Raw genomic sequence first — 25,640 nt, forward strand, 5'->3', positions numbered from 1 at the left:
ACACTTACGATGTCGTCCCTGATACCGTCGCCGCGGGTGCACCAGGCGTCAGTAGACTGCTTACCAAAAACCACCATCACGCGGAACGAACATCCGCCGCCGTTGAGAAATCCCGGGCACACTGACGATGTCGTTCCTGATACCGTCGCCGCGGGTGCACCAGGCGTCAGTAGCACGCTTAGCGAAAACCACGATCACGCGGAACGAACATCCGCCACCGTTGAGAAATCCCGGGTACACTCACGATGTCGTCCCTGATACCGTCGGCGCGGGTGCACCAGGCGTCAGTAGACTGCTTACCGAAAACCACAATCACGCGGAACAAACATCCGCCGCCGTTGAGAAATCCCGGGCACACTCAGGATGTCGTCCCTGACGCCGTCGCCGCGGGTGCACCTGGCGTCAGTAGCATGCTTAGCGAAAACCACGATCACGCGGAACGAACATCCGCCGCCGTTGAGAAATCCCGGGCACACTCAGGATGTCGTCCCTGACGCCGTCACCGCGAGTGCACCAGGCGTCAGTAGCATGCTTAGCGAAAACCACGATCACGCGGAACGAACATCCGCCGCCGTTGAGAAATCCCGGGCACACTCACGATGTCGTCCCTGATACCGTCGCCGCGGGTGCACCAGGCGTCAGTAGCACGCTTAGCGAAAACCACGATAACGCGGAACGAACATCCGCCGCCGTTGAGAAATCCCGGGCACACTCACGATGTCGTTCCTGACACCGTCGCCGCGGGTGCACCAGGCGTCAGTAGCATGCTTAGCGAAAACCACGATCACGCGGAACGAACATCCGCCGCCGTTGAGAAATCCCGGGCACACTCACGATGTCGTCCCTGACGCCGTCGCCGCGGGTGCACCAAGAGTCAGTAGACTGCTTAGCGAAAACCACGATCACGCGGAACGAACATCCGCCGCCGTTGAGAAATCCCGGGCACACTCACAATGTCGTCCCTGACGCCGTCGCCGCGGGTGCACCAGGCGTCAGTAGCATGCTTAGTGAAAACCACGATCACGCGGAACGAACATCCGCCGCCGTTGAGAAATCCCGGGCACACTCACGATGTCGTCCCTGACGCCGTCGCCGCGGGTGCACCAGGAGTCAGTAGACTGCTTAGCGAAAACCACGATCACGCGGAACGAACATCCGCCGCCGTTGAGAAATCCCGGGCACACTCACGATGTCGTCCCTGATACCGTCGCCGCGGGTGCACCAGGCGTCAGTAGACTGCTTAGCGAAAACCACGATCACGCAGAACGAACATCCGCCGCCGTTGAGAAATCCCGGGCACACTACGATGTCGTCCCTGACGCCGTCGCCGCGGGTGCACCAGGCGTCAGTAGCTCTCTTAGCGAAAACCACGATAACGCGGAACGAACATCCGCCGCCGTTGAGAAATCCCGGGCACACTCACAATGTCGTCCATGATACCGTCGCCGCGGATGCACCAGGCGTCAGTAGCACGCTTAGCGAAAACCACGATCACGCGGAACGAACATCCGCCGCCGTTGAGAAATCCCGGGCACACTCACGATGTCGTTCCTTACGCCGTCGCCGCGGGTGCACCAGGTGTCAGTAGCATGCTTAGCGAAAACCACGATCACGCGGAACGAACATCCGCCGCCGTTTAGAAATCCCGGGCACACTCACGACGTCGTTCCTGACGCCGTCGCCGCGGGTGCACCAGGCGTCGGTAGCATGCATAGCGAAAACCACGATCACGCGGAACGAACATCCGCCGCCGTTGAGAAATCCCGGGCACACTCACGATGTCGTTCCTGGCGCCGTCGCCGCGGGTGCACCAGGCGTCAGTAGCATGCATAGCGAAAACCACGATCACGCGGAACGAACATCCGCCGCCGTTGAGAAATCCCGGGCACACTCACGATGTCGTTCCTGGCGCCGTCGCCGCGGGTGCACCAGGCGTCAGTAGCATGCATAGCGAAAACCACGATCACGCGGAACGAACATCCGCCGCCGTTGAGAAATCCCGGGCACACTCACGATGTCGTCCCTGATACCGTCGCCGCGGGGGCACCAGGCGTCACCAGACTGCTTAGCGAAAACCACGATCACGCGGAACGAACATCTGCCGCCGTTGAGAAATCCCGGGCACACTCACGATGTCGTCCCTACGCCGTCGCCGCGGGTGCACCAGGCGTCAGTAGCATGCTTAGTGAAAACCACGATCACGCGGAACGAACATCCGCCGCCGTTGAGAAATCCCGGGCACACTCACGATGTCGTTCCTGACGCCGTCGCCGCGGGTGCACCAGGCGTCAGTAGCATGCTTAGCGAAAACCACGATCACGCGGAACGAACATTCGCCGCCGTTGAGAAATCCCGGGCACACTCACGATGTCGTTCCTGACACCGTCGCCGCGGGTGCACCAGGCGTCAGTAGCATGCTTAGTGAAAACCACGATCACGCGGAACGAACATCCGCCGCCGTTGAGAAATCCCGGGCACACTCACGATGTCGTTCCTGACACCGTCGCCGCGGGTGCACCAGGCGTCAGTAGCATGCTTAGTGAAAACCACGATCACGCGGAACGAACATCCGCCGCCGTTGAGAAATCCCGGGCACACTACGATGTCGTCCCTGATACCGTCGCCGCGGGTGCACCAGGCGTCAGTAGCATGCTTAACGAAAACCACGATAACGCGGAACGAACATCCGCCGCCGTTGAGAAATCCCGGGCACACTCACGATGTCGTCCCTGACGCCGTCGCCGCGGGTGCACCAGGCGTCAGTAGACTGCTTACCGAAAACCACGATCACGTGGAACGAACATCCGCCGCCGTTGAGAAATCCCGGGCACACTCAGGATGTCGTCCCTGACGCCGTCGCCGCGGGTGCACCAGGCGTCAGTAGCATGCTTAGCGAAAACCACGATCACGCGGAACGAACATCCGCCGCCGTTGAGAAATCCCGGGTACACTTACGATGTCGTCCCTGATACCGTCGCCGCGGGTGCACCAGGCGTCAGTAGACTGCTTACCAAAAACCACCATCACGCGGAACGAACATCCGCCGCCGTTGAGAAATCCCGGGCACACTGACGATGTCGTTCCTGATACCGTCGCCGCGGGTGCACCAGGCGTCAGTAGCACGCTTAGCGAAAACCACGATCACGCGGAACGAACATCCGCCACCGTTGAGAAATCCCGGGTACACTCACGATGTCGTCCCTGATACCGTCGGCGCGGGTGCACCAGGCGTCAGTAGACTGCTTACCGAAAACCACAATCACGCGGAACAAACATCCGCCGCCGTTGAGAAATCCCGGGCACACTCAGGATGTCGTCCCTGACGCCGTCGCCGCGGGTGCACCTGGCGTCAGTAGCATGCTTAGCGAAAACCACGATCACGCGGAACGAACATCCGCCGCCGTTGAGAAATCCCGGGCACACTCAGGATGTCGTCCCTGACGCCGTCACCGCGAGTGCACCAGGCGTCAGTAGCATGCTTAGCGAAAACCACGATCACGCGGAACGAACATCCGCCGCCGTTGAGAAATCCCGGGCACACTCACGATGTCGTCCCTGATACCGTCGCCGCGGGTGCACCAGGCGTCAGTAGCACGCTTAGCGAAAACCACGATAACGCGGAACGAACATCCGCCGCCGTTGAGAAATCCCGGGCACACTCACGATGTCGTTCCTGACACCGTCGCCGCGGGTGCACCAGGCGTCAGTAGCATGCTTAGCGAAAACCACGATCACGCGGAACGAACATCCGCCGCCGTTGAGAAATCCCGGGCACACTCACGATGTCGTCCCTGACGCCGTCGCCGCGGGTGCACCAAGAGTCAGTAGACTGCTTAGCGAAAACCACGATCACGCGGAACGAACATCCGCCGCCGTTGAGAAATCCCGGGCACACTCACAATGTCGTCCCTGATACCGTCGCCGCGGGTGCACCAGGCGTCAGTAGACTGCTTAGCGAAAACCACGATCACGCAGAACGAACATCCGCCGCCGTTGAGAAATCCCGGGCACACTCACGATGTCGTCCCTGATACCGTCGCCGCGGATGTACCAGGCGTCAGTAGCATGCTTAGCGAAAACCACGATAACGCGGAACGAACATCCGCCGCCGTTGAGAAATCCCGGGCACACTCACGATGTCGTCCCTGACGCAGTCGCCGCGGGTGCACCAGGCGTCAGTAGCACGCTTTGCGTAAACCACGATCACGCGGAACGAACATCCGCCGCCGTTGAGAAATCCCGGGCACACTCACGATGTCGTTCCTGACGCCGTCGCCGCGGGTGCACCAGGCGTCAGTAGACTGCTTACCAAAAACCACGATCACGCGGAACGAACATCCGCCGCCGTTGAGAAATCCCGGGCACACTCGGGATGTCGTCCCTGACGCCGTCGCCGCGGGTGCACCAGGCGTCAGTAGCATGCTGAGCGAAAACCACGATCACGCAGAACGAACATCCGCTGCCGTTGAGAAATCCCGGGCACACTCAGGATGTCGTCCCTGACGCCGTCGCCGCGGGTGCACCAGGCGTCAGTAGCATGCTTAACGAAAACCACAAAAACGCGGAACGAACATCCGCCGCCGTTGAGAAATCCCGGGCACACTCACGATGTCGTCCCTGACGCCGTCGCCGCGGGTGCACCAGGCGTCAGTAGACTGCTTACCGAAAACCACGATCACGTGGAACGAACATCCGCCGCCGTTGAGAAATCCCGGGCACACTCAGGATGTCGTCCCTGACGCCGTCGCCGCGGGTGCACCAGGCGTCAGTAGCATGCTTAGCGAAAACCACCATCACGCGGAACGAACATCCGCGGCCGTTGAGAAATCCCGGGCACACTGACGATGTCGTTCCTGATACCGTCGCCGCGGGTGCACCAGGCGTCAGTAGCACGCTTAGCGAAAACCACGATCACGCGGAACGAACATCCGCCACTGTTTAGAAATCCCGGGTACATTCACGATGTCGTCCCTGATACCGTCGGCGCGGGTGCACCAGGCGTCAGTAGACTGCTTACCGAAAACCACGATCACGCGGAACAAACATCCGCCGCCGTTGAGAAATCCCGGGCACACTCAGGATGTCGTCCCTGACGCCGTCGCCGCGGGTGCACCTGGCGTCAGTAGCATGCTTAGCGAAAACCACGATCACGCGGAACGAACATCCGCCGCCGTTGAGAAATCCCGGGCACACTCAGGATGTCGTCCCTGACGCCGTCACCGCGAGTTCACCAGGCGTCAGTGGCATGCTTAGCGAAAACCACGATCACGCGGAACGAACATCCGCCGCCGTTGAGAAATCCCGGGCACACTCACGATGTCGTCCCTGATACCGTCGCCGCGGGTGCACCAGGCGTCAGTAGCACGCTTAGCGAAAACCACGATAACGCGGAACGAACATCCGCCGCCGTTGAGAAATCCCGGGCACACTCACGATGTCGTCCCTGACGCCGTCGCCGCGGATGCACCAGGCGTCAGTAGCACGCTTAGCGAAAACCACGATCACGCGGAACGAACATCCGCCGCCGTTGAGAAATCCCGGGCACACTCACGATGTCGTCCTTGATACCGTCGCCGCGGATGCACCACGCGTCAGTAGCACGCTTAGCGAAAACCACGATAACGAGGAACGAACATCCGCCGCCGTTGAGGAATCCCGGGCACACTCACGATGTCGTCCCTGATACCGTCGCCGCGGATGCACCGGGCGTCAGTAGCACGCTTAGCGAAAACCACGATAACGCGGAACGAACATCCGCCGCCGTTGAGAAATCCCGGGCACACTCACGATGTCGTCCCTGATACCGTCGCCGCGGATGCACCAGGCGTCAGTAGCACGCTTAGCGAAAACCACGATAACGCGGAACAAACATCCGCCGCCGTTGAGAAATCCCGGGCACACTCACGATGTCGTCCCTGACGCCGTCGCCGCGGGTGCACCAGGCGTCAGTAGCACGCTTAGCGAAAACCACGATAACGCGGAACGAACATCCGCCGCCGTTGAGAAATCCCGGGCACACTCACGATGTCGTCCCTGATTCCGTCGCCGCGGATGCACCAGGCGTCAGTAGCACGCTTAGCGAAAACCACGATCACGCGGAACGAACATCCGCCGCCGTTGAGAAATCCCGGGCACACTCACGATGTCGTTCCTGATACCGTCGCCGCGGGTGCACCAGGCATCACCAGACTGCTTAGCGAAAACCACGATCACGCGGAACGAACATCCGCCGCCGTTGAGAAATCCCGGGCACACTCACGATGTCGTCCCTGACGCCGTCGCCGCGGGTGCACCAGGCGTCAGTAGCATGCTTAGTGAAAACCACGATCACGCGGAACGAACATCCGCCGCCGTTGAGAAATCCCGGGCACACTCACGATGTCGTCCCTGACGCCGTCGCCGCGGGTGCACCAGGAGTCAGTAGACTGCTTAGCGAAAACCACGATCACGCGGAACGAACATCCGCCGCCGTTGAGAAATCCCGGGCACACTCACGATGTCGTCCCTGATACCGTCGCCGCGGGTGCACGAGGCGTCAGTAGACTGCTTAGCGAAAACCACGATCACGCAGAACGAACATCCGCCGCCGTTGAGAAATCCCGGGCACACTACGATGTCGTCCCTGACGCCGTCGCCGCGGGTGCACCAGGCGTCAGTAGCTCTCTTAGCGAAGACCACGATAACGCGGAACGAACATCCGCCGCCGTTGAGAAATCCCGGGCACACTCACAATGTCGTCCCTGATACCGTCGCCGCGGATGCACCAGGCGTCAGTAGCACGCTTAGCGAAAACCACGATCACGCGGAACGAACATCCGCCGCCGTTGAGAAATCCCGGGCACACTCACGATGTCGTCCCTTACGCCGTCGCCGCGGGTGCACCAGGCGTCAGTAGCATGCTTAGCGAAAACCACGATAACGCGGAACGAACATCCGCTGCCGTTGAGAAATCCCGGGCACACTCACGATGTCGTCCCTGACGCCGTCGCCGCGGGTGCACCAGGCGTCAGTAGCATGCTTAGCGAAAACCACGATCACGCGGAACGAACATCCGCCGCCGTTGAGAAATCCCGAGCACACTCAGGATGTCGTCCCTTACGCCGTCGCCGCGGGTGCACCAGGCGTCAGTAGCATACTTAGCGAAAACCACGATCACGCGGAACGAACATCCGCCGCCGTTGAGAAATCCCGGGTACACTCACGATGTCGTCCCTTACGCCGTCGCCGCGGATGCACCACGCGTCAGTAGCACGCTTACCGAAAACCACGATCACGCGGAACGAACATCCGCCGCCGTTGAGAAATCCCGGGCACACTCAGGATGTCGTCCCTTACGCCGTCGCCGCGGGTGCACCAGGCGTCAGTAGCATACTTAGCGAAAACCACGATCACGCGGAACGAACATCCGCCGCCGTTGAGAAATCCCGGGCACACTCAGGATGTCGTCCCTTACGCCGTCGCCGCGGGTGCACCAGGCGTCAGTAGCATACTTAGCGAAAACCACGATCACGCGGAACGAACATCCGCCGCCGTTGAGAAATCCCGGGCACACTCACGATGTCGTCCCTGACGCCGTCGCCGCGGGTGCACCAGGCGTCAGTAGCATACTTAGCGAAAACCACGATCACGCGGAACGAACATCCGCCGCCGTTGAGAAATCCCGGGCACACTCAGGATGTCGTCCCTTACGCCGTCGCCGCGGGTGCACCAGGCGTCAGTAGCATACTTAGCGAAAACCACGATCACGCGGAACGAACATCCGCCGCCGTTGAGAAATCCCGGGCACACTCAGGATGTCGTCCCTTACGCCGTCGCCGCGGATGCACCACGCGTCAGTAGCACGCTTACCGAAAACCACGATCACGCGGAACGAACATCCGCCGCCGTTGAGAAATCCCGGGTACACTCACGATGTCGTCCCTGATACCGTCGCCGCGGGTGCACCAGGCGTCAGTAGACTGCTTAGCGAAAACCACGATCACGCGGAACGAGCATCCGCCGCCGTTGAGAAGTCCCGGGCACACTCACGATGTCGTCCCTGATACCGTCGCCGCGGGTGCACCAGGCGCCAGTAGACTGCTTACCGAAAACCACGATCACGCGGAACGAATATCCGTCGCCGTTGAGAAATCCCGGGCACACTCAGGATGTCGTCCCTTACGCCGTCGCCGCGGGTGCACCAGGCGTCAGTAGCATGCTTAGCGAAAACCACGATCACGCGGAACGAACATCCGCCGCCGTTGAGAAATCCCGGGCACACTCACGATGTCGTTCCTTACGCCGTCGCCACGGGTGCACCCGGTGTCAGTAGCATGCTTAGCGAAAACCACGATCACGCGGGACGAACATCCGCCGCCGTTTAGAAATCCCGGGCACACTCACGACGTCGTTCCTGACGCCGTCGCCGCGGGTGCACCAGGCGTCGGTAGTATGCATAGCGACAACCACGATCACGCGGAACGAACATCCGCCGCCGTTGAGAAATCCCGGGCACACTCACGATGTCGTTCCTGACGCCGTCGCCGCGGGTGCACCAGGCGTCAGTAGCATGCCTAGCGAAAACCACGATCACGCGGAACGAACATCCGCCGCCGTTGAGAAGTCCCGGGCACACTCACGATGTCGTCCCTGATACCGTCGTCGCGGGTGCACCAGGCGCCAGTAGACTGCTTACCGAAAACCACGATCACGCGGAACGAACATCCGCCGCCGTTGAGAAGTCCCGGGCACACTCAGGATGTCGTCCCTGACGCTGTCGCCGCGGGTGCACCAGGCGTCAGTAGCATGTTTAGCGAAAACCACGATCACTCGGAACGAACATCCGCCGCCGTTGAGAAATCCCGGGCACACTCACGATGTCGTTCCTTACGCCGTCGCCGCGGGTGCACCAGGTGTCAGTAGCATGCTTAGCGAAAACCACGATCACGCGGGACGAACATCCGCCGCCGTTTAAAAATCCCGGGCACACTCACGACGTCGTTCCTGACGCCGTCGCCGCGGGTGCACCAGGCGTCGGTAGTATGCATAGCGAAAACCACGATCACGCGGAACGAACATCCGCCGCCGTTGAGAAATCCCGGGCACACTCACGATGTCGTTCCTGACGCCGTCGCCGCGGGTGCACCAGGCGTCAGTAGCATGCTTAGCGAAAACCACGATCACGCGGAACGAACATCCGCCGCCGTTGAGAAATCCCGGGCACACTCATGATGTCGTCCCTGATACCGTCGCCGCGGGTGCACCAGGCGTCACCAGACTGCTTAGCGAAAACCACGATCACGCGGAACGAACATCCGCCGCCGTTGACAAATCCCGGGCACACTCACGATGTCGTCCCTGACGCCGTCGCCGCGGGTGCACCAGGCGTCAGTAGCATGCTTAGTGAAAACCACGATCACGCGGAACGAACATCCGCCGCCGTTGAGAAATCCCGGGCACACCCACGATGTCGTTCCTGACGCCGTCGCCGCGGGTGCACCAGGCGTCAGTAGCATGCTTAGCGAAAACCACGATCACGCGGAACGAACATCCGCCGCCGTTGAGAAATCCCGGGCACACTCACGATGTCGTCCCTGACGCCGTCGCCGCGGGTGCACCAGGAGTCAGTAGACTGCTTAGCGAAAACCACGATCACGCGGAACGAACATCCGCCGCCGTTGAGAAATCCCGGGCACACTCACGATGTCGTCCCTGATACCGTCGCCGCGGGTGCACCAGGCGTCAGTAGACTGCTTAGCGAAAACCACGATCACGCAGAACGAACATCCGCCGCCGTTGAGAAATCCCGGGCACACTACGATGTCGTCCCTGATACCGTCGCCGCGGATGTACCAGGCGTCAGTAGCATGCTTAGCGAAAACCACGATAACGCGGAACGAACATCCGCCGCCGTTGAGAAATCCCGGGCACACTCACGATGTCGTCCCTGACGCCGTCGCCGCGGGTGCACCAGGCGTCAGTAGCACGCTTTGCGTAAACCACGATCACGCGGAACGAACATCCGCCGCCGTTGAGAAATCCCGGGTACACTCACGATGTCGTCCCTGATACCGTCGCCGCGGGTGCACCAGGCGTCAGTAGACTGCTTAGCGAAAACCACGATCACGCGGAACGAGCATCCGCCGCCGTTGAGAAGTCCCGGGCACACTCACGATGTCGTCCCTGATACCGTCGCCGCGGGTGCACCAGGCGCCAGTAGACTGCTTACCGAAAACCACGATCACGCGGAACGAATATCCGTCGCCGTTGAGAAATCCCGGGCACACTCAGGATGTCGTCCCTTACGCCGTCGCCGCGGGTGCACCAGGCGTCAGTAGCATGCTTAGCGAAAACCACGATCACGCGGAACGAACATCCGCCGCCGTTGAGAAATCCCGGGCACACTCACGATGTCGTTCCTTACGCCGTCGCCACGGGTGCACCCGGTGTCAGTAGCATGCTTAGCGAAAACCACGATCACGCGGGACGAACATCCGCCGCCGTTTAGAAATCCCGGGCACACTCACGACGTCGTTCCTGACGCCGTCGCCGCGGGTGCACCAGGCGTCGGTAGTATGCATAGCGACAACCACGATCACGCGGAACGAACATCCGCCGCCGTTGAGAAATCCCGGGCACACTCACGATGTCGTTCCTGACGCCGTCGCCGCGGGTGCACCAGGCGTCAGTAGCATGCCTAGCGAAAACCACGATCACGCGGAACGAACATCCGCCGCCGTTGAGAAGTCCCGGGCACACTCACGATGTCGTCCCTGATACCGTCGTCGCGGGTGCACCAGGCGCCAGTAGACTGCTTACCGAAAACCACGATCACGCGGAACGAACATCCGCCGCCGTTGAGAAGTCCCGGGCACACTCAGGATGTCGTCCCTGACGCCGTCGCCGCGGGTGCACCAGGCGTCAGTAGCATGTTTAGCGAAAACCACGATCACTCGGAACGAACATCCGCCGCCGTTGAGAAATCCCGGGCACACTCACGATGTCGTTCCTTACGCCGTCGCCGCGGGTGCACCAGGTGTCAGTAGCATGCTTAGCGAAAACCACGATCACGCGGGACGAACATCCGCCGCCGTTTAAAAATCCCGGGCACACTCACGACGTCGTTCCTGACGCCGTCGCCGCGGGTGCACCAGGCGTCGGTAGTATGCATAGCGAAAACCACGATCACGCGGAACGAACATCCGCCGCCGTTGAGAAATCCCGGGCACACTCACGATGTCGTTCCTGACGCCGTCGCCGCGGGTGCACCAGGCGTCAGTAGCATGCTTAGCGAAAACCACGATCACGCGGAACGAACATCCGCCGCCGTTGAGAAATCCCGGGCACACTCATGATGTCGTCCCTGATACCGTCGCCGCGGGTGCACCAGGCGTCACCAGACTGCTTAGCGAAAACCACGATCACGCGGAACGAACATCCGCCGCCGTTGAGAAATCCCGGGCACACTCACGATGTCGTCCCTGACGCCGTCGCCGCGGGTGCACCAGGCGTCAGTAGCATGCTTAGTGAAAACCACGATCACGCGGAACGAACATCCGCCGCCGTTGAGAAATCCCGGGCACACCCACGATGTCGTTCCTGACGCCGTCGCCGCGGGTGCACCAGGCGTCAGTAGCATGCTTAGCGAAAACCACGATCACGCGGAACGAACATCCGCCGCCGTTGAGAAATCCCGGGCACACTCACGATGTCGTCCCTGACGCCGTCGCCGCGGGTGCACCAGGAGTCAGTAGACTGCTTAGCGAAAACCACGATCACGCAGAACGAACATCCGCCGCCGTTGAGAAATCCCGGGCACACTACGATGTCGTCCCTGATACCGTCGCCGCGGATGTACCAGGCGTCAGTAGCATGCTTAGCGAAAACCACGATAACGCGGAACGAACATCCGCCGCCGTTGAGAAATCCCGGGCACACTCACGATGTCGTCCCTGACGCCGTCGCCGCGGGTGCACCAGGCGTCAGTAGCACGCTTTGCGTAAACCACGATCACGCGGAACGAACATCCGCCGCCGTTGAGAAATCCCGGGCACACTCACGATGTCGTTCCTGACGCCGTCGCCGCGGGTGCACCAGGCGTCAGTAGACTGCTTACCAAAAACCACGATCACGCGGAACGAACATCCGCCGCCGTTGAGAAATCCCGGGCACACTCGGGATGTCGTCCCTGACGCCGTCGCCGCGGGTGCACCAGGCGTCAGTAGCATGCTTAGCGAAAACCACGATCACGCAGAACGAACATCCGCTGCCGTTGAGAAATCCCGGGCACACTCAGGATGTCGTCCCTGACGCCGTCGCCGCGGGTGCACCAGGCGTCAGTAGCATGCTTAACGAAAACCACGATAACGCGGAACGAACATCCGCCGCCGTTGAGAAATCCCGGGCACACTCACGATGTCGTCCCTGACGCCGTCGCCGCGGGTGCACCAGGCGTCAGTAGACTGCTTACCGAAAACCACGATCACGTGGAACGAACATCCGCCGCCGTTGAGAAATCCCGGGCACACTCAGGATGTCGTCCCTGACGCCGTCGCCGCGGGTGCACCAGGCGTCAGTAGCATGCTTAGCGAAAACCACCATCACGCGGAACGAACATCCGCGGCCGTTGAGAAATCCCGGGCACACTGACGATGTCGTTCCTGATACCGTCGCCGCGGGTGCACCAGGCGTCAGTAGCACGCTTAGCGAAAACCACGATCACGCGGAACGAACATCCGCCACCGTTTAGAAATCCCGGGTACATTCACGATGTCGTCCCTGATACCGTCGGCGCGGGTGCACCAGGCGTCAGTAGACTGCTTACCGAAAACCACGATCACGCGGAACAAACATCCGCCGCCGTTGAGAAATCCCGGGCACACTCAGGATGTCGTCCCTGACGCCGTCGCCGCGGGTGCACCTGGCGTCAGTAGCATGCTTAGCGAAAACCACAATCACGCGGAACGAACATCCGCCGCCGTTGAAAAATCCCGGGCACACTCAGGATGTCGTCCCTGACGCCGTCACCGCGAGTGCACCAGGCGTCAGTAGCATGCTTAGCGGAAACCACGATCACGCGGAACGAACATCCGCCGCCGTTGAGAAATCCCGGGCACACTCACGATGTCGTCCCTGATACCGTCGCCGCGGGTGCACCAGGCGTCAGTAGCACGCTTAGCGAAAACCACGATAACGCGGAACGAACATCCGCCGCCGTTGAGAAATCCCGGGCACACTCACGATGTCGTCCCTGACGCCGTCGCCGCGGATGCACCAGGCGTCAGTAGCACGCTTAGCGAAAACCACGATCACGCGGAACGAACATCCGCCGCCGTTGAGAAATCCCGGGCACACTCACGATGTCGTCCTTGATACCGTCGCCGCGGATGCACCACGCGTCAGTAGCACGCTTAGCGAAAACCACGATAACGAGGAACGAACATCCGCCGCCGTTGAGAAATCCCGGGCACACTCACGATGTCGTCCCTGATACCGTCGCCGCGGATGCACCGGGCGTCAGTAGCACGCTTAGCGAAAACCACGATAACGCGGAACGAACATCCGCCGCCGTTGAGAAATCCCGGGCACACTCACGATGTCGTCCCTGATACCGTCGCCGCGGATGCACCAGGCGTCAGTAGCACGCTTAGCGAAAACCACGATAACGCGGAACGAACATCCGCCGCCGTTGAGAAATCCCGGGCACACTCACGATGTCGTCCCTGACGCCGTCGCCGCGGGTGCACCAGGCGTCAGTAGCACGCTTAGCGAAAACCACGATAACGCGGAACGAACATCCGCCGCCGTTGAGAAATCCCGGGCACACTCACGATGTCGTCCCTGATTCCGTCGCCGCGGATGCACCAGGCGTCAGTAGCACGCTTAGCGAAAACCACGATCACGCGGAACGAACATCCGCCGCCGTTGAGAAATCCCGGGCACACTCACGATGTCGTTCCTGACGCCGTCGCCGCGGGTGCACCAGGCGTCAGTAGCATGCCTAGCGAAAACCACGATCACGCGGAACGAACATCCGCCGCCGTTGAGAAATCCCGGGCACACTCACGATGTCGTTCCTGATACCGTCGCCGCGGGTGCACCAGGCATCACCAGACTGCTTAGCGAAAACCACGATCACGCGGAACGAACATCCGCCGCCGTTGAGAAATCCCGGGCACACTCACGATGTCGTCCCTGACGCCGTCGCCGCGGGTGCACCAGGCGTCAGTAGCATGCTTAGTGAAAACCACGATCACGCGGAACGAACATCCGCCGCCGTTGAGAAATCCCGGGCACACTCACGATGTCGTTCCTGACGCCGTCGCCGCGGGTGCACCAGGAGTCAGTAGACTGCTTAGCGAAAACCACGATCACGCGGAACGAACATCCGCCGCCGTTGAGAAATCCCGGGCACACTCACGATGTCGTCCCTGATACCGTCGCCGCGGGTGCACCAGGCGTCAGTAGACTGCTTAGCGAAAACCACGATCACGCAGAACGAACATCCGCCGCCGTTGAGAAATCCCGGGCACACTACGATGTCGTCCCTGACGCCGTCGCCGCGGGTGCACCAGGCGTCAGTAGCTCTCTTAGCGAAAACCACGATAACGCGGAACGAACATCCGCCGCCGTTGAGAAATCCCGGGCACACTCACAATGTCGTCCCTGATACCGTCGCCGCGGATGCACCAGGCGTCAGTAGCACGCTTAGCGAAAACCACGATCACGCGGAACGAACATCCGCCGCCGTTGAGAAATCCCGGGCACACTCACGATGTCGTCCCTTACGCCGTCGCCGCGGGTGCACCAGGCGTCAGTAGCATGCTTAGCGAAAACCACGATAACGCGGAACGAACATCCGCTGCCGTTGAGAAATCCCGGGCACACTCACGATGTCGTCCCTGACGCCGTCGCCGCGGGTGCACCAGGCGTCAGTAGCATGCTTAGCGAAAACCACGATCACGCGGAACGAACATCCGCCGCCGTTGAGAAATCCCGAGCACACTCAGGATGTCGTCCCTTACGCCGTCGCCGCGGGTGCACCAGGCGTCAGTAGCATACTTAGCGAAAACCACGATCACGCGGAACGAACATCCGCCGCCGTTGAGAAATCCCGGGTACACTCACGATGTCGTCCCTTACGCCGTCGCCGCGGATGCACCACGCGTCAGTAGCACGCTTACCGAAAACCACGATCACGCGGAACGAACATCCGCCGCCGTTGAGAAATCCCGGGCACACTCAGGATGTCGTCCCTTACGCCGTCGCCGCGGGTGCACCAGGCGTCAGTAGCATACTTAGCGAAAACCACGATCACGCGGAACGAACATCCGCCGCCGTTGAGAAATCCCGGGCACACTCAGGATGTCGTCCCTTACGCCGTCGCCGCGGGTGCACCAGGCGTCAGTAGCATACTTAGCGAAAACCACGATCACGCGGAACGAACATCCGCCGCCGTTGAGAAATCCCGGGCACACTCAGGATGTCGTCCCTTACGCCGTCGCCGCGGGTGCACCAGGCGTCAGTAGCATACTTAGCGAAAACCACGATCACGCGGAACGAACATCCGCCGGCGTTGAGAAATCCCGGGCACACTCACGATGTCGTCCCTGACGCCGTCGCCGCGGGTGCACCAGGCGTCAGTAGCATACTTAGCGAAAACCACGATCACGCGGAACGAACATCCGCCGCCGTTGAGAAATCCCGGGCACACTCAGGATGTCGTCCCTTACGCCGTCGCCGCGGGTGCACCAGGCGTCAGTAGCATGCTTAGCGAAAACCACGATCACGCGGAACGAACATCCGCCGCCGTTGAGAAATCCCGGGCACACTCACGATGTCGTTCCTTACGCCGTCGCCACGGGTGCACCAGGTGTCAGTAGCATGCTTAGCGAAAACCACGATCACGCGGGACGAACATCCGCCGCCGTTTAGAAATCCCGGGCACACTCACGACGTCGTTCCTGACGCCGTCGCCGCGGGTGCACCAGGCGTCGGTAGTATGCATAGCGACAACCACGATCACGCGGAACGAACATCCGCCGCCGTTGAGAAATCCCGGGCACACTCACGATGTCGTTCCTGACGCCGTCGCCGCGGGTGCACCAGGCGTCAGTAGCATGCCTAGCGAAAACCACGATCACGCGGAACGAACATCCGCCGCCGTTGAGAAGTCCCGGGCACACTCACGATGTCGTCCCTGATACCGTCGCCGCGGGTGCACCAGGCGCCAGTAGACTGCTTACCAAAAACCACGATCACGCGGAACGAACATCCGCCGCCGTTGAGAAGTCCCGGGCACACTCAGGATGTCGTCCCTGACGCCGTCGCCGCGGGTGCACCAGGCGTCAGTAGCATGTTTAGCGAAAACCACGATCACTCGGAACGAACATCCGCCGCCGTTGAGAAATCCCGGGCACACTCACGATGTCGTTCCTTACGCCGTCGCCGCGGGTGCACCAGGTGTCAGTAGCATGCTTAGCGAAAACCACGATCACGCGGGACGAACATCCGCCGCCGTTTAAAAATCCCGGGCACACTCACGACGTCGTTCCTGACGCCGTCGCCGCGGGTGCACCAGGCGTCGGTAGTATGCATAGCGAAAACCACGATCACGCGGAACGAACATCCGCCGCCGTTGAGAAATCCCGGGCACACTCACGATGTCGCTCCTGACGCCGTCGCCGCGGGTGCACCAGGCGTCAGTAGCATGCTTAGCGAAAACCACGATCACGCGGAACGAACATCCGCCGCCGTTGAGAAATCCCGGGCACACTCATGATGTCGTCCCTGATACCGTCGCCGCGGGTGCACCAGGCGTCACCAGACTGCTTAGCGAAAACCACGATCACGCGGAACGAACATCCGCCGCCGTTGAGAAATCCCGGGCACACTCACGATGTCGTCCCTGACGCCGTCGCCGCGGGTGCACCAGGCGTCAGTAGCATGCTTAGTGAAAACCACGATCACGCGGAACGAACATCCGCCGCCGTTGAGAAATCCCGGGCACACCCACGATGTCGTTCCTGACGCCGTCGCCGCGGGTGCACCAGGCGTCAGTAGCATGCTTAGCGAAAACCACGATCACGCGGAACGAACATCCGCCGCCGTTGAGAAATCCCGGGCACACTCACGATGTCGTCCCTGACGCCGTCGCCGCGGGTGCACCAGGAGTCAGTAGACTGCTTAGCGAAAACCACGATCACGCGGAACGAACATCCGCCGCCGTTGAGAAATCCCGGGCACACTCACGATGTCGTCCCTGATACCGTCGCCGCGGGTGCACCAGGCGTCAGTAGACTGCTTAGCGAAAACCACGATCACGCAGAACGAACATCCGCCGCCGTTGAGAAATCCCGGGCACACTACGATGTCGTCCCTGATACCGTCGCCGCGGATGTACCAGGCGTCAGTAGCATGCTTAGCGAAAACCACGATAACGCGGAACGAACATCCGCCGCCGTTGAAAAATCCCGGGCACACTCACGATGTCGTCCCTGACGCCGTCGCCGCGGGTGCACCAGGCGTCAGTAGCACGCTTAGCGTAAACCACGATCACGCGGAACGAACATCCGCCGCCGTTGAGAAATCCCGGGCACACTCACGATGTCGTTCCTGACGCCGTCGCCGCGGGTGCACCAGGCGTCAGTAGCACGCTTAGCGAAAACCACGATCACGCGGAACGAACATCCGCCGCCGTTTAGAAATCCCGGGCACACTCACGATGTCGTTCCTGACGCCGTCGCCGCGGATGCACCAGCCGTCAGTAGCATGCTTAGCGAAAACCACGATCACGCGGAACGAACATCCGCCGCCGTTGAGAAATCCCGGGCACACTCCCCTATCGAAAAGACCATCAGGAAAATCCTGATGGTCTGATGGAGTCATATTTTGGGACGTCTGATGGTTTGATGGCCTGATGGTCTGTTGGCCTGATGGTTTGATGGTCTATTGGCCTGATAGTTTGATGGTCTGTTGGCCTGATGGTTTGATGGCCTGATGGTTTGATGGCCTGATGGTTTGATGGCCTGATGGTCTGTTGGTTTGGTCTGATGGTCGAGTGACCTGTCGTATTTTGAGACGCCTATTTTTTTACGGTTTGATTATGGTGGTTTCATGGCTAATTTAAAACAGTTCGAGTTGGCCACAACTTAAAAAAACACAACAATATGTGAATGCATAATTTGGAAACTTAATTATGCCATGCCTGGAGCATGACGAGGTGCATATCCCACTTAGAATTTAATTATATTGTCCACTGCACACTGGTAGTTGCCAGCCCGACATTTGAGTACGGCGAATGCGGCTACTAATAAGAATAAAGTCAAACAAGCTGCATTGCTTTGATGTTTTTATTATGAAGTTATGAAATCATACATTGTTTCGCTGGGCGGAATGGCTAGGTGGTTCAGAAAAACCAGAAACATTTGAGGAAGTACTATTGTGACCAATATTAGTTGAAGCGCCAAGACGCATGGCGTGTGGTACTATCAGAGCCACCTGTCGGATTTTCAGTGAACCTCTGTGTTTGCTGAGGTTTAGGCAGGTTGCTTCTTGCACTCATTGCGCCACTATGAGCTGAAAATTGACACGGAACGGCACAGTGGTGCAACGAGCACAAGAAGTGATTTGTTTCTACCTCAACGCATACCAAGGTTTGCTGAACAATCTGAGAGACAACTCTCATCACGTGCCACGTGCAGTGGCGTTTCAGCTCATATTGGCTGCGATAGTACATCTGTTCCATTTCAATAGTATTGGAAATATATAAATTAAGCTAAATTAATATGAAGAAAAGGGTAAAAAGGCTACAACATGAGGTGCAAGCGATGGCAGACCTGCAACAGCATGGGCAGTCCGTGGTGGGACCACGCATCGGGGGAGGACAGGCAGCAAAGGGATGAGCCTGGACATGTCAAGGGCAATTCAGAGATCAGCAATGAGTCCAAACACAGGACAACCATTTACATACGTAAACAGCAGAGTGGGCCTAGAGACGACTAAGGGGCAGTAAGAGTGACGTGCGTCATTGTAATTGTGTGACCATGCAACTTTTTGGAGAGTGAGCGAGCACGGCCTGATGGGATGGCAGTAGCGACCAAGCAACCCACAACCTTTTTCAAGTGGTCAGCTGATCAACAGACTACTTTAAAGTTGTTTGCATAAACATTTAGATATATTAACCTCTAAATAATTTATCTATACCATCATTTAAAATAATTGCTTGTAAACTTGAGACCCAAAATAGTACATTACTTAATTAAGGAAGTTAGAGTATAGATGCACATACCTTTGTATTGATTTCTCTTGAGATTGGACAGCTTTTCTGACAGGTACCGCCGTATCTTCTGGTGCCGGGCTGCCCTTTCAGCCTGACGGTACCTTTCTCCCTCAGGTGTAGTCAAAAGCAGCCTGGAATATTGAAATTCCAGGGTAATTATTTTTTGCAGAGCTCAGACTTAAACCAATATAGAACGTCATAAATACAGGCTGGAGGGTCATAGTTTAAGAAGACCAAGGGTAAATTAGTCTCAAATAAAAGCAATTAAGTGGCAGCTGGCACCTAACAAACCTTCAACGTTTCTTAGTATTTACAGTGTTCAGAGATCCCCATGAAAGCAAAAGTACCGCAGTATCCTGATTTATGTTCCACTCCCAATAGACAGCTCACCCTGGCTTCTGTTAGATTCTTTTAATCACAAAACAGGTAGCCCATGTCTATAAATCTCACTGCTAGGCTAGTGACCTTGTAAGAAATAGGAGCTACAACTGTAGATAAGTAGACAATGTACGTTGGAAACTGCTTATACTTGGTTATCATCCCTCGCTGTGGTAACAGCTTAGACACACCACAGAATTAAAAAAATAGCATCATGAGCACCAGAAAGAACAATGCAGTTCTATATAAAAACAATCTTTCACATTCCTTGAAAGATCTTCCATTCATGGCCTGGCTCTAAATTTAAAGGTAATTAAACAGTCTTTCAATGTGCACCTGGTGGAGACCTCTGAAGCTTCGTTGGGAGGTAATCTAGCAATGTTGGGGATCTTGAACGTAGTCGTGACATGGCGAAAACCGCTATGTAGCTGCACTACACATCGGAGCAGCGCCGCTGTTTGGAGGTATACTCAACTGTTGGAGTAATCTCGCCCTGAACGCGATGACCTTGACATTACTTATCTCACACATAGGCGCTTAGACGGCTTAGTCCGCTTTGGTCCACGTAAAGCCCACAGGTGTTTCAAATGGCTAGGCTGTAACACGTCTACACAAACACTATGCACCCGAACGGCACAGCTCGTAGCCACGCCAGGTTTGCTGGCTAGCCCACGACGCATCGAGCTCTCCGTTGACTTCTCTTCGAGCACTTGCTCGAGTTTGTTGCTCAGAACGAAAAATAAAATTATCTGTTCAAAATACAAATCTGCGATTATTTACGGTTATTATCTGTTATGATTGACTCATTCTTGGCGGGGTACCCCCATCATATGTCCAGGTGTTAGCAGACAACCTACTAGAGTAAAACCTTGGTGATACTAACTGGTACGAATTTTGTAATAAAACAAATTCACAAATTCCCCGGCTTAAGTGCATTGTGTACGACGTGAAAATTCTTGGGTGTTCCGAATTCCTCTACGCGCTGCGACGGCTGATACGAATGTGTGCTCCACAACTGATAGTGGCAAGGAGGCCACGATCGGCGACTGTAAGCTTTCAAGGCTCCGGGCGGCTGATTGCCTGCTGCTGCCAGGGATCAGCCGCACTTTACCCAAAAACTGGAGCTCAAAATTACACGCATGTTACAATCGGACCCAAAAACCCAAACTAAACAAAATGCTAAACAAACTGTGCAAAGTGGACAGCCCCATCACCATCAACACATGTTTCAAATCCAATCCAATCTGAATCCAAAATCGCTTTTTTGTTTTTGCGATCTCGTGGAATGGTGTTTCAGCCTTGGCAAAGCAAAACCGATCTTACTATAAGGTTATGTCTAAAAAACAAAGTAACTGCGTTGGCAAAAACAAAAAACCGAGTGATGTTGGTGGTGTCTTCGGTGTGGTCCACTGTGACATGCGAGCTTGGTTGGAAAGACAAAGAAACCGAATTTTTGCTTGCAAGTTTTTGATGTAGGGCTTCAACAGCACATAGTGTAGGCACTTTCCGAGTATGTGCATTTGATAAAATGTTTTCCACAAAGTGTATGTTGTTCAGCCGTCATTATTTTATCTGCGAAGTAGAATCGACATTTATCTGCGCAGTAGGATCGACATTAATTCATTTTTTAAACATTCGTGGGTTGATTATAACCGCGTGTTACTATCGGGGGCGTGTTAGAATCGTGTAAATTGCATACAAGATATTTTCTGCCATAAATAAATGCACATTCATGCATTACTTGTGTTTCAAAATATATATTTTGTTTTGCTTTCGTTGGTACGAATTTAGCATGAAATATTTTACGCGACTCCACGAGATTCATATCAAGATTTTAAAAATGTTTGCTTAATGAGAGAGCCTGCACCTTGCGCTGAGTGAGCGGTGCAAACGCCTTCTCTTGCCTCGCTGCCTTTGCCTTGTTGGAGAGGGTGCCGGTCACCGACCTCTCCAAAAGCACTTCCACTCACCCTATGGAAGCAGCAGTGATCTTGCAAAACATGGAGTCGCACTCTGCTTTCCGCATGTTGCCCGCATTCCTGGTTGACGTGCACACCTTGCCCAACATGGATCTGTTATAAACAAAAGCGAGAAACAGCTTCACATATACCAGTCGTTGACGTAGAGTGGTACCGTATACTCCAAGATGCGTTGAAAATGCACTAAAATGATTACATTAATGAAATTTAGGCCTTTAAATTTAAGACAGCACTACACATGAATTCCTATCTTCATGGGCGTCTGCGAAGCTGATGGGCCTACAAAGCTTCATGGCATCTGCATGAAACAGCTACATAATCCCTTAGTTGCATCAGGTGAGCATGACAACAGAATGTTTTCCAGGCACTGGCTGTAACTACAATTAAGAGCCAGGCTACAATAATGTTTTAATGAGTTCTTGTTGCAATCGATTCAATCTACTGTGCTTACATTATCTCAGGAGTGGCCAAAGCGAGGCTCGCGAGCCGCACGCGGCTCTTTGCGGGTCCAATTTCAGCTCGCGGCTCCCTGGAAAACGTGTCCCCTAGACGAAAAGGGTTCTAGAATTTAGAAAGAGCTACAAGTCTTGGCAGCCTGGCAACACACTACATATATACACCTGGAATGCTTTTTGCCATAGATGCGTCGAGTGACCCTGTTTCCTTTATTGTTCTAGAAAGACTTTCAACCGTATACGCATAACAGTTGTCAGGGGCAGTGACTGGCTAGTGAATCGTGTATTAATTTTTGCTTAGCAGTGGAAAGGACCTTCTGATGCAGAGTGTCATTTGTTGTTATCGCCCATTATACTTGTCCTCTATGAAAATAACTGTTCCCTCCATATTGTTTCTTGTTAAAAGAAGCCCCCTCCCCCTTTCTTTTTTCCAGCGACTCTAAACTTTCGTAGTTTTGTCTGCGGCTCTAACTCCATGTCACTCTGGCCACACCTGCACTATCCTAAACTCTTTTAATGTATATTACACACTGAATGAAAGTGAAAAGTTTTTCTATTTCACCATTCCTTCCTTTTCTGGAGGCCGATGCTAGGATCCACGATCTCATTCTTTGCAAGGATGTCCTCGTCAGCAACTGAAAAAAAAACAATTTCACATTAAAGAGGTACATAAACCAAATTCCAGCGCTCATTTTATCGCTTTAATGAGTTGCAGGTTGCAACATAACCTCAAAAATACCAGTCTTTTGCTGAAGGGCACAAGCAAACTAATTTTAAAGCTAATCAAACAATCTTTCAATGTGCACCTGGTGGATGCATGTGGAGCCTATTTGGGAGGTAATCTAGCAACATTGGGGAACTTGCTACGTAGTCATGACGTAGGAAGGACATTCCTCGGTCATTCTGCTCAGCAACAGAGCGCAGTCACAACAGTAGAGTAGAGAGCTCTTTGCCGTTTATGCCTTCTTTCTCAGCATTATTGTTTCCACCCTTTATGAATGAATATCCTCTATGCAAGATATAAGCCATGTGTTGCATATGACATGTTCGGCTCTATCACCGCACAGCAAACTTCTTTCATATACTGCAGGTTCATTACAAAAGTTACCTTTTTAATGCTAAAGCATGGGTTCTGTTAGTACGGTAAAGATACGAGTACCCAGAGGTCAGGCCATAAATGACTCACGTGTTAGGCAGTAGGGCCCTACAGCACCTCCCGCATCAACAGCCGAGCCGCAGGTAGTCCTGCTATTGATAGAGCAGGGTAAGTCAGAGAAAGGTGTTTCTGCCGGTGTGCCCCCTAGCAGCATTACTCACGCACATTGGGGTGTAGGCAGAAAGCATGGCATTCCTCATCAACAAATCATGACAACACATTGTTGCCGGCATCAAACTGGATCCCTGTGCTATTTTTCTTTTTTTTTTTGTGAATTAGTTGATTCTTTGTCTTCCTTGTCACTCCCGACTGCTTTACTGGCCTTTGTGAAATAAAGAAGGCTTGGTAAACTGCAAAGCCTTGACTGAGTGGTGAAACATAGCAATCCCAAGGAAGTATAAATGTTAAGGACTCGACATTACATTACGCAGTGTTGGGATTCCCAAGCTGCTTTCCACACTCACATTTTGTGCACGACCAGCTCTCTTTCTGCATCAGTTGGATTGGTCAGTTGTGTGTCCGTTTCGGTTGCTGCTACCCATATGTGGCTGGCGCTGCTTTTGAGAGCCTTGCAACATCGTCACTTTCAGCTTTTGTCCTGACATAAACCGCATCTAAAAATTTAATTAGCGCTAAGATTTAGCTTTTGGACACTCCCAGAAAAAATAGGATGTACCACATTACATAGACAGGTAATGATATTCTGGTGACAAAATTTCCACAAAAACTGCTTTGCGTTAGAGGGCACAAGGGCTGACGTTCCTGGGAGGAGCAGCTTTGTGTGAACTTGCAGATGCTTCAGCTGCCTGTTTGCGCCTGGCCAGTTCAGTTGCCATTTCCTCTTGGGTTTCTCGTAGGTACAGTCGGGGAGAAAAGTCTCCAGGTCCCGCAAGCTGCGACTGAAACGCATTCATCTGCCATCTGCCGGCGGGTCGCCTGGTTTCGAGATCACAGAAGGGCGCACGTGCGTCCTATTGTACCTGCCAACGTGTGCGCTTTCCCGCTCTGCTGCGGCGCGGTGCCTAACTCGGAATCGGGCGCGTGGTACCACTTCGGAGATAGTGCTTACTGACCTATAAAGCAAGAAGTCACGGCAGCTCAATTAAGCGATAAGCTGAACTGGTTATAAAGCAAGGTGCGCTGACACGACGAAATGTGGCGCAATGCCCCAGGCGGTATCTCGAGTTTTGGAATGTATAGCAGACGCTCGTCAGCCGCCAGCGCTATCTCCGAGGCAGTACCATGTGCCCGATTCCTAGTTAGGTGCTGTGCTGCAGAAGAGCAGGAAACGCACATGTTTGCAGGCAGAGTGGGACGCGCGTGCGCTTTTGTGTGATCTCGAAACCAGGCGACCCGCCGGCAGGTGGCAGAGCAATGGGTTTCAGCCGCAGCTAGCACGTCCTGGGGACTTTTGTCCCCGACTGTACATTTGTGATCATGAATAAATAAATTGGTCAGGAAGCAATGGCAGCTGATGCAACATCAATGCAAGCCATGTATTATATGACTCGCATGAATTGACATTGAATCAGCCACGATTGTGCGCCTAGGTTTGTGCTGCGGAGCGCAAGAGTTTGGCGCTCTGTTCATTAAATGGACAGAAGCGCCACCAAAGGACTGACACTCAAGCGTGCTCTTTTTGCACCGAGTATTTCTCGAAGTGCAAGTCATTTCTTCGCGCTGACAGAAACGTCGCCGAGACGAGGAGTGCAGTGGATCGCTGCCTCATTTCAGTTGAAGAATGCTTAACCCAGCGAGTAAAATGATTTGATTTCAAAGCCAGGACCATTACGGAAAGGGCTTGTTCCCGAATCTCACCTGAAAACGAATTACCCATCGAACAGTAGCATTATGATGGTACAGCGACAGAAAAGTTGTCGAGATGAGAGGACAGTCCGATCGCTGCCCTTTGTAGAATGCACAGCCCAGCGAATAAAGATAGTTCGATTGGAAAGCGAAAACGTTGCGGGAAAAGTTTGTCCCTGCATCTCGCCTGCAAACTAATTAATGTGCTATTTATTGAACGGTGGTGTGCCAGTATTGGAGTAGCACATCGACAGGTTCCGTCGCGCGCTGGAAGACGGAAACCCAAGATATCTGACAAGTTTGAGAGTTTCTTGTTTTGACAAGCGAGTTCAAGAATGCTGTCTTTCATTTGAATCTAAACAGCATGCATGGTCAATAAATAGATCGGTCAAAGTAACATTCAGCATATCTGGTCGAAGCGAGTCTTCAAACCTTTCACAAATATTAAAACATTCGTAAAAATTTCGTAACGTCGCCGCGCAATTCTTTTCTTTTTTCTTTTTCTTTTTTTTTTTGGGGGGGGGGGGCTTTTATTTTACCATTTTACAGAGCCCTTAATTAATTTTATCTTCAAAATAATTTTGGCATCCGCGAGATGCTGGGTTCGT

At 56.0% G+C, this 25,640-nt stretch overlaps 1 protein-coding gene across 1 annotated transcript in view; it reads right to left on the minus strand.

Moving 5' to 3' along the window:
• The window catches only part of LOC121832921, a 180,059-nt gene extending 156,367 nt beyond the window's left edge, over positions 1–23,692 (minus strand). Inside the window, exons 1-4 of the mRNA XM_042293575.1 lie at positions 23,392–23,692; positions 23,257–23,315; positions 22,633–22,705; positions 19,360–19,389 (exon numbers count right to left, since the gene is read on the minus strand). Coding sequence (XP_042149509.1) covers positions 19,360–19,389; positions 22,633–22,705; positions 23,257–23,315; positions 23,392–23,459 — 230 coding nt within the window. The 5' untranslated portion in view covers positions 23,460–23,692. The remainder of the gene's footprint in view (positions 1–19,359; positions 19,390–22,632; positions 22,706–23,256; positions 23,316–23,391) is intronic.
• Positions 23,693–25,640: the final 1,948 nt, after the last annotated feature.

Source organism: Ixodes scapularis, unplaced genomic scaffold, assembly GCF_016920785.2.
Source record: "Ixodes scapularis isolate PalLabHiFi unplaced genomic scaffold, ASM1692078v2 PGA_scaffold4__175_contigs__length_147842914, whole genome shotgun sequence".
NCBI lineage: Eukaryota > Metazoa > Arthropoda > Arachnida > Ixodida > Ixodidae > Ixodes > Ixodes scapularis.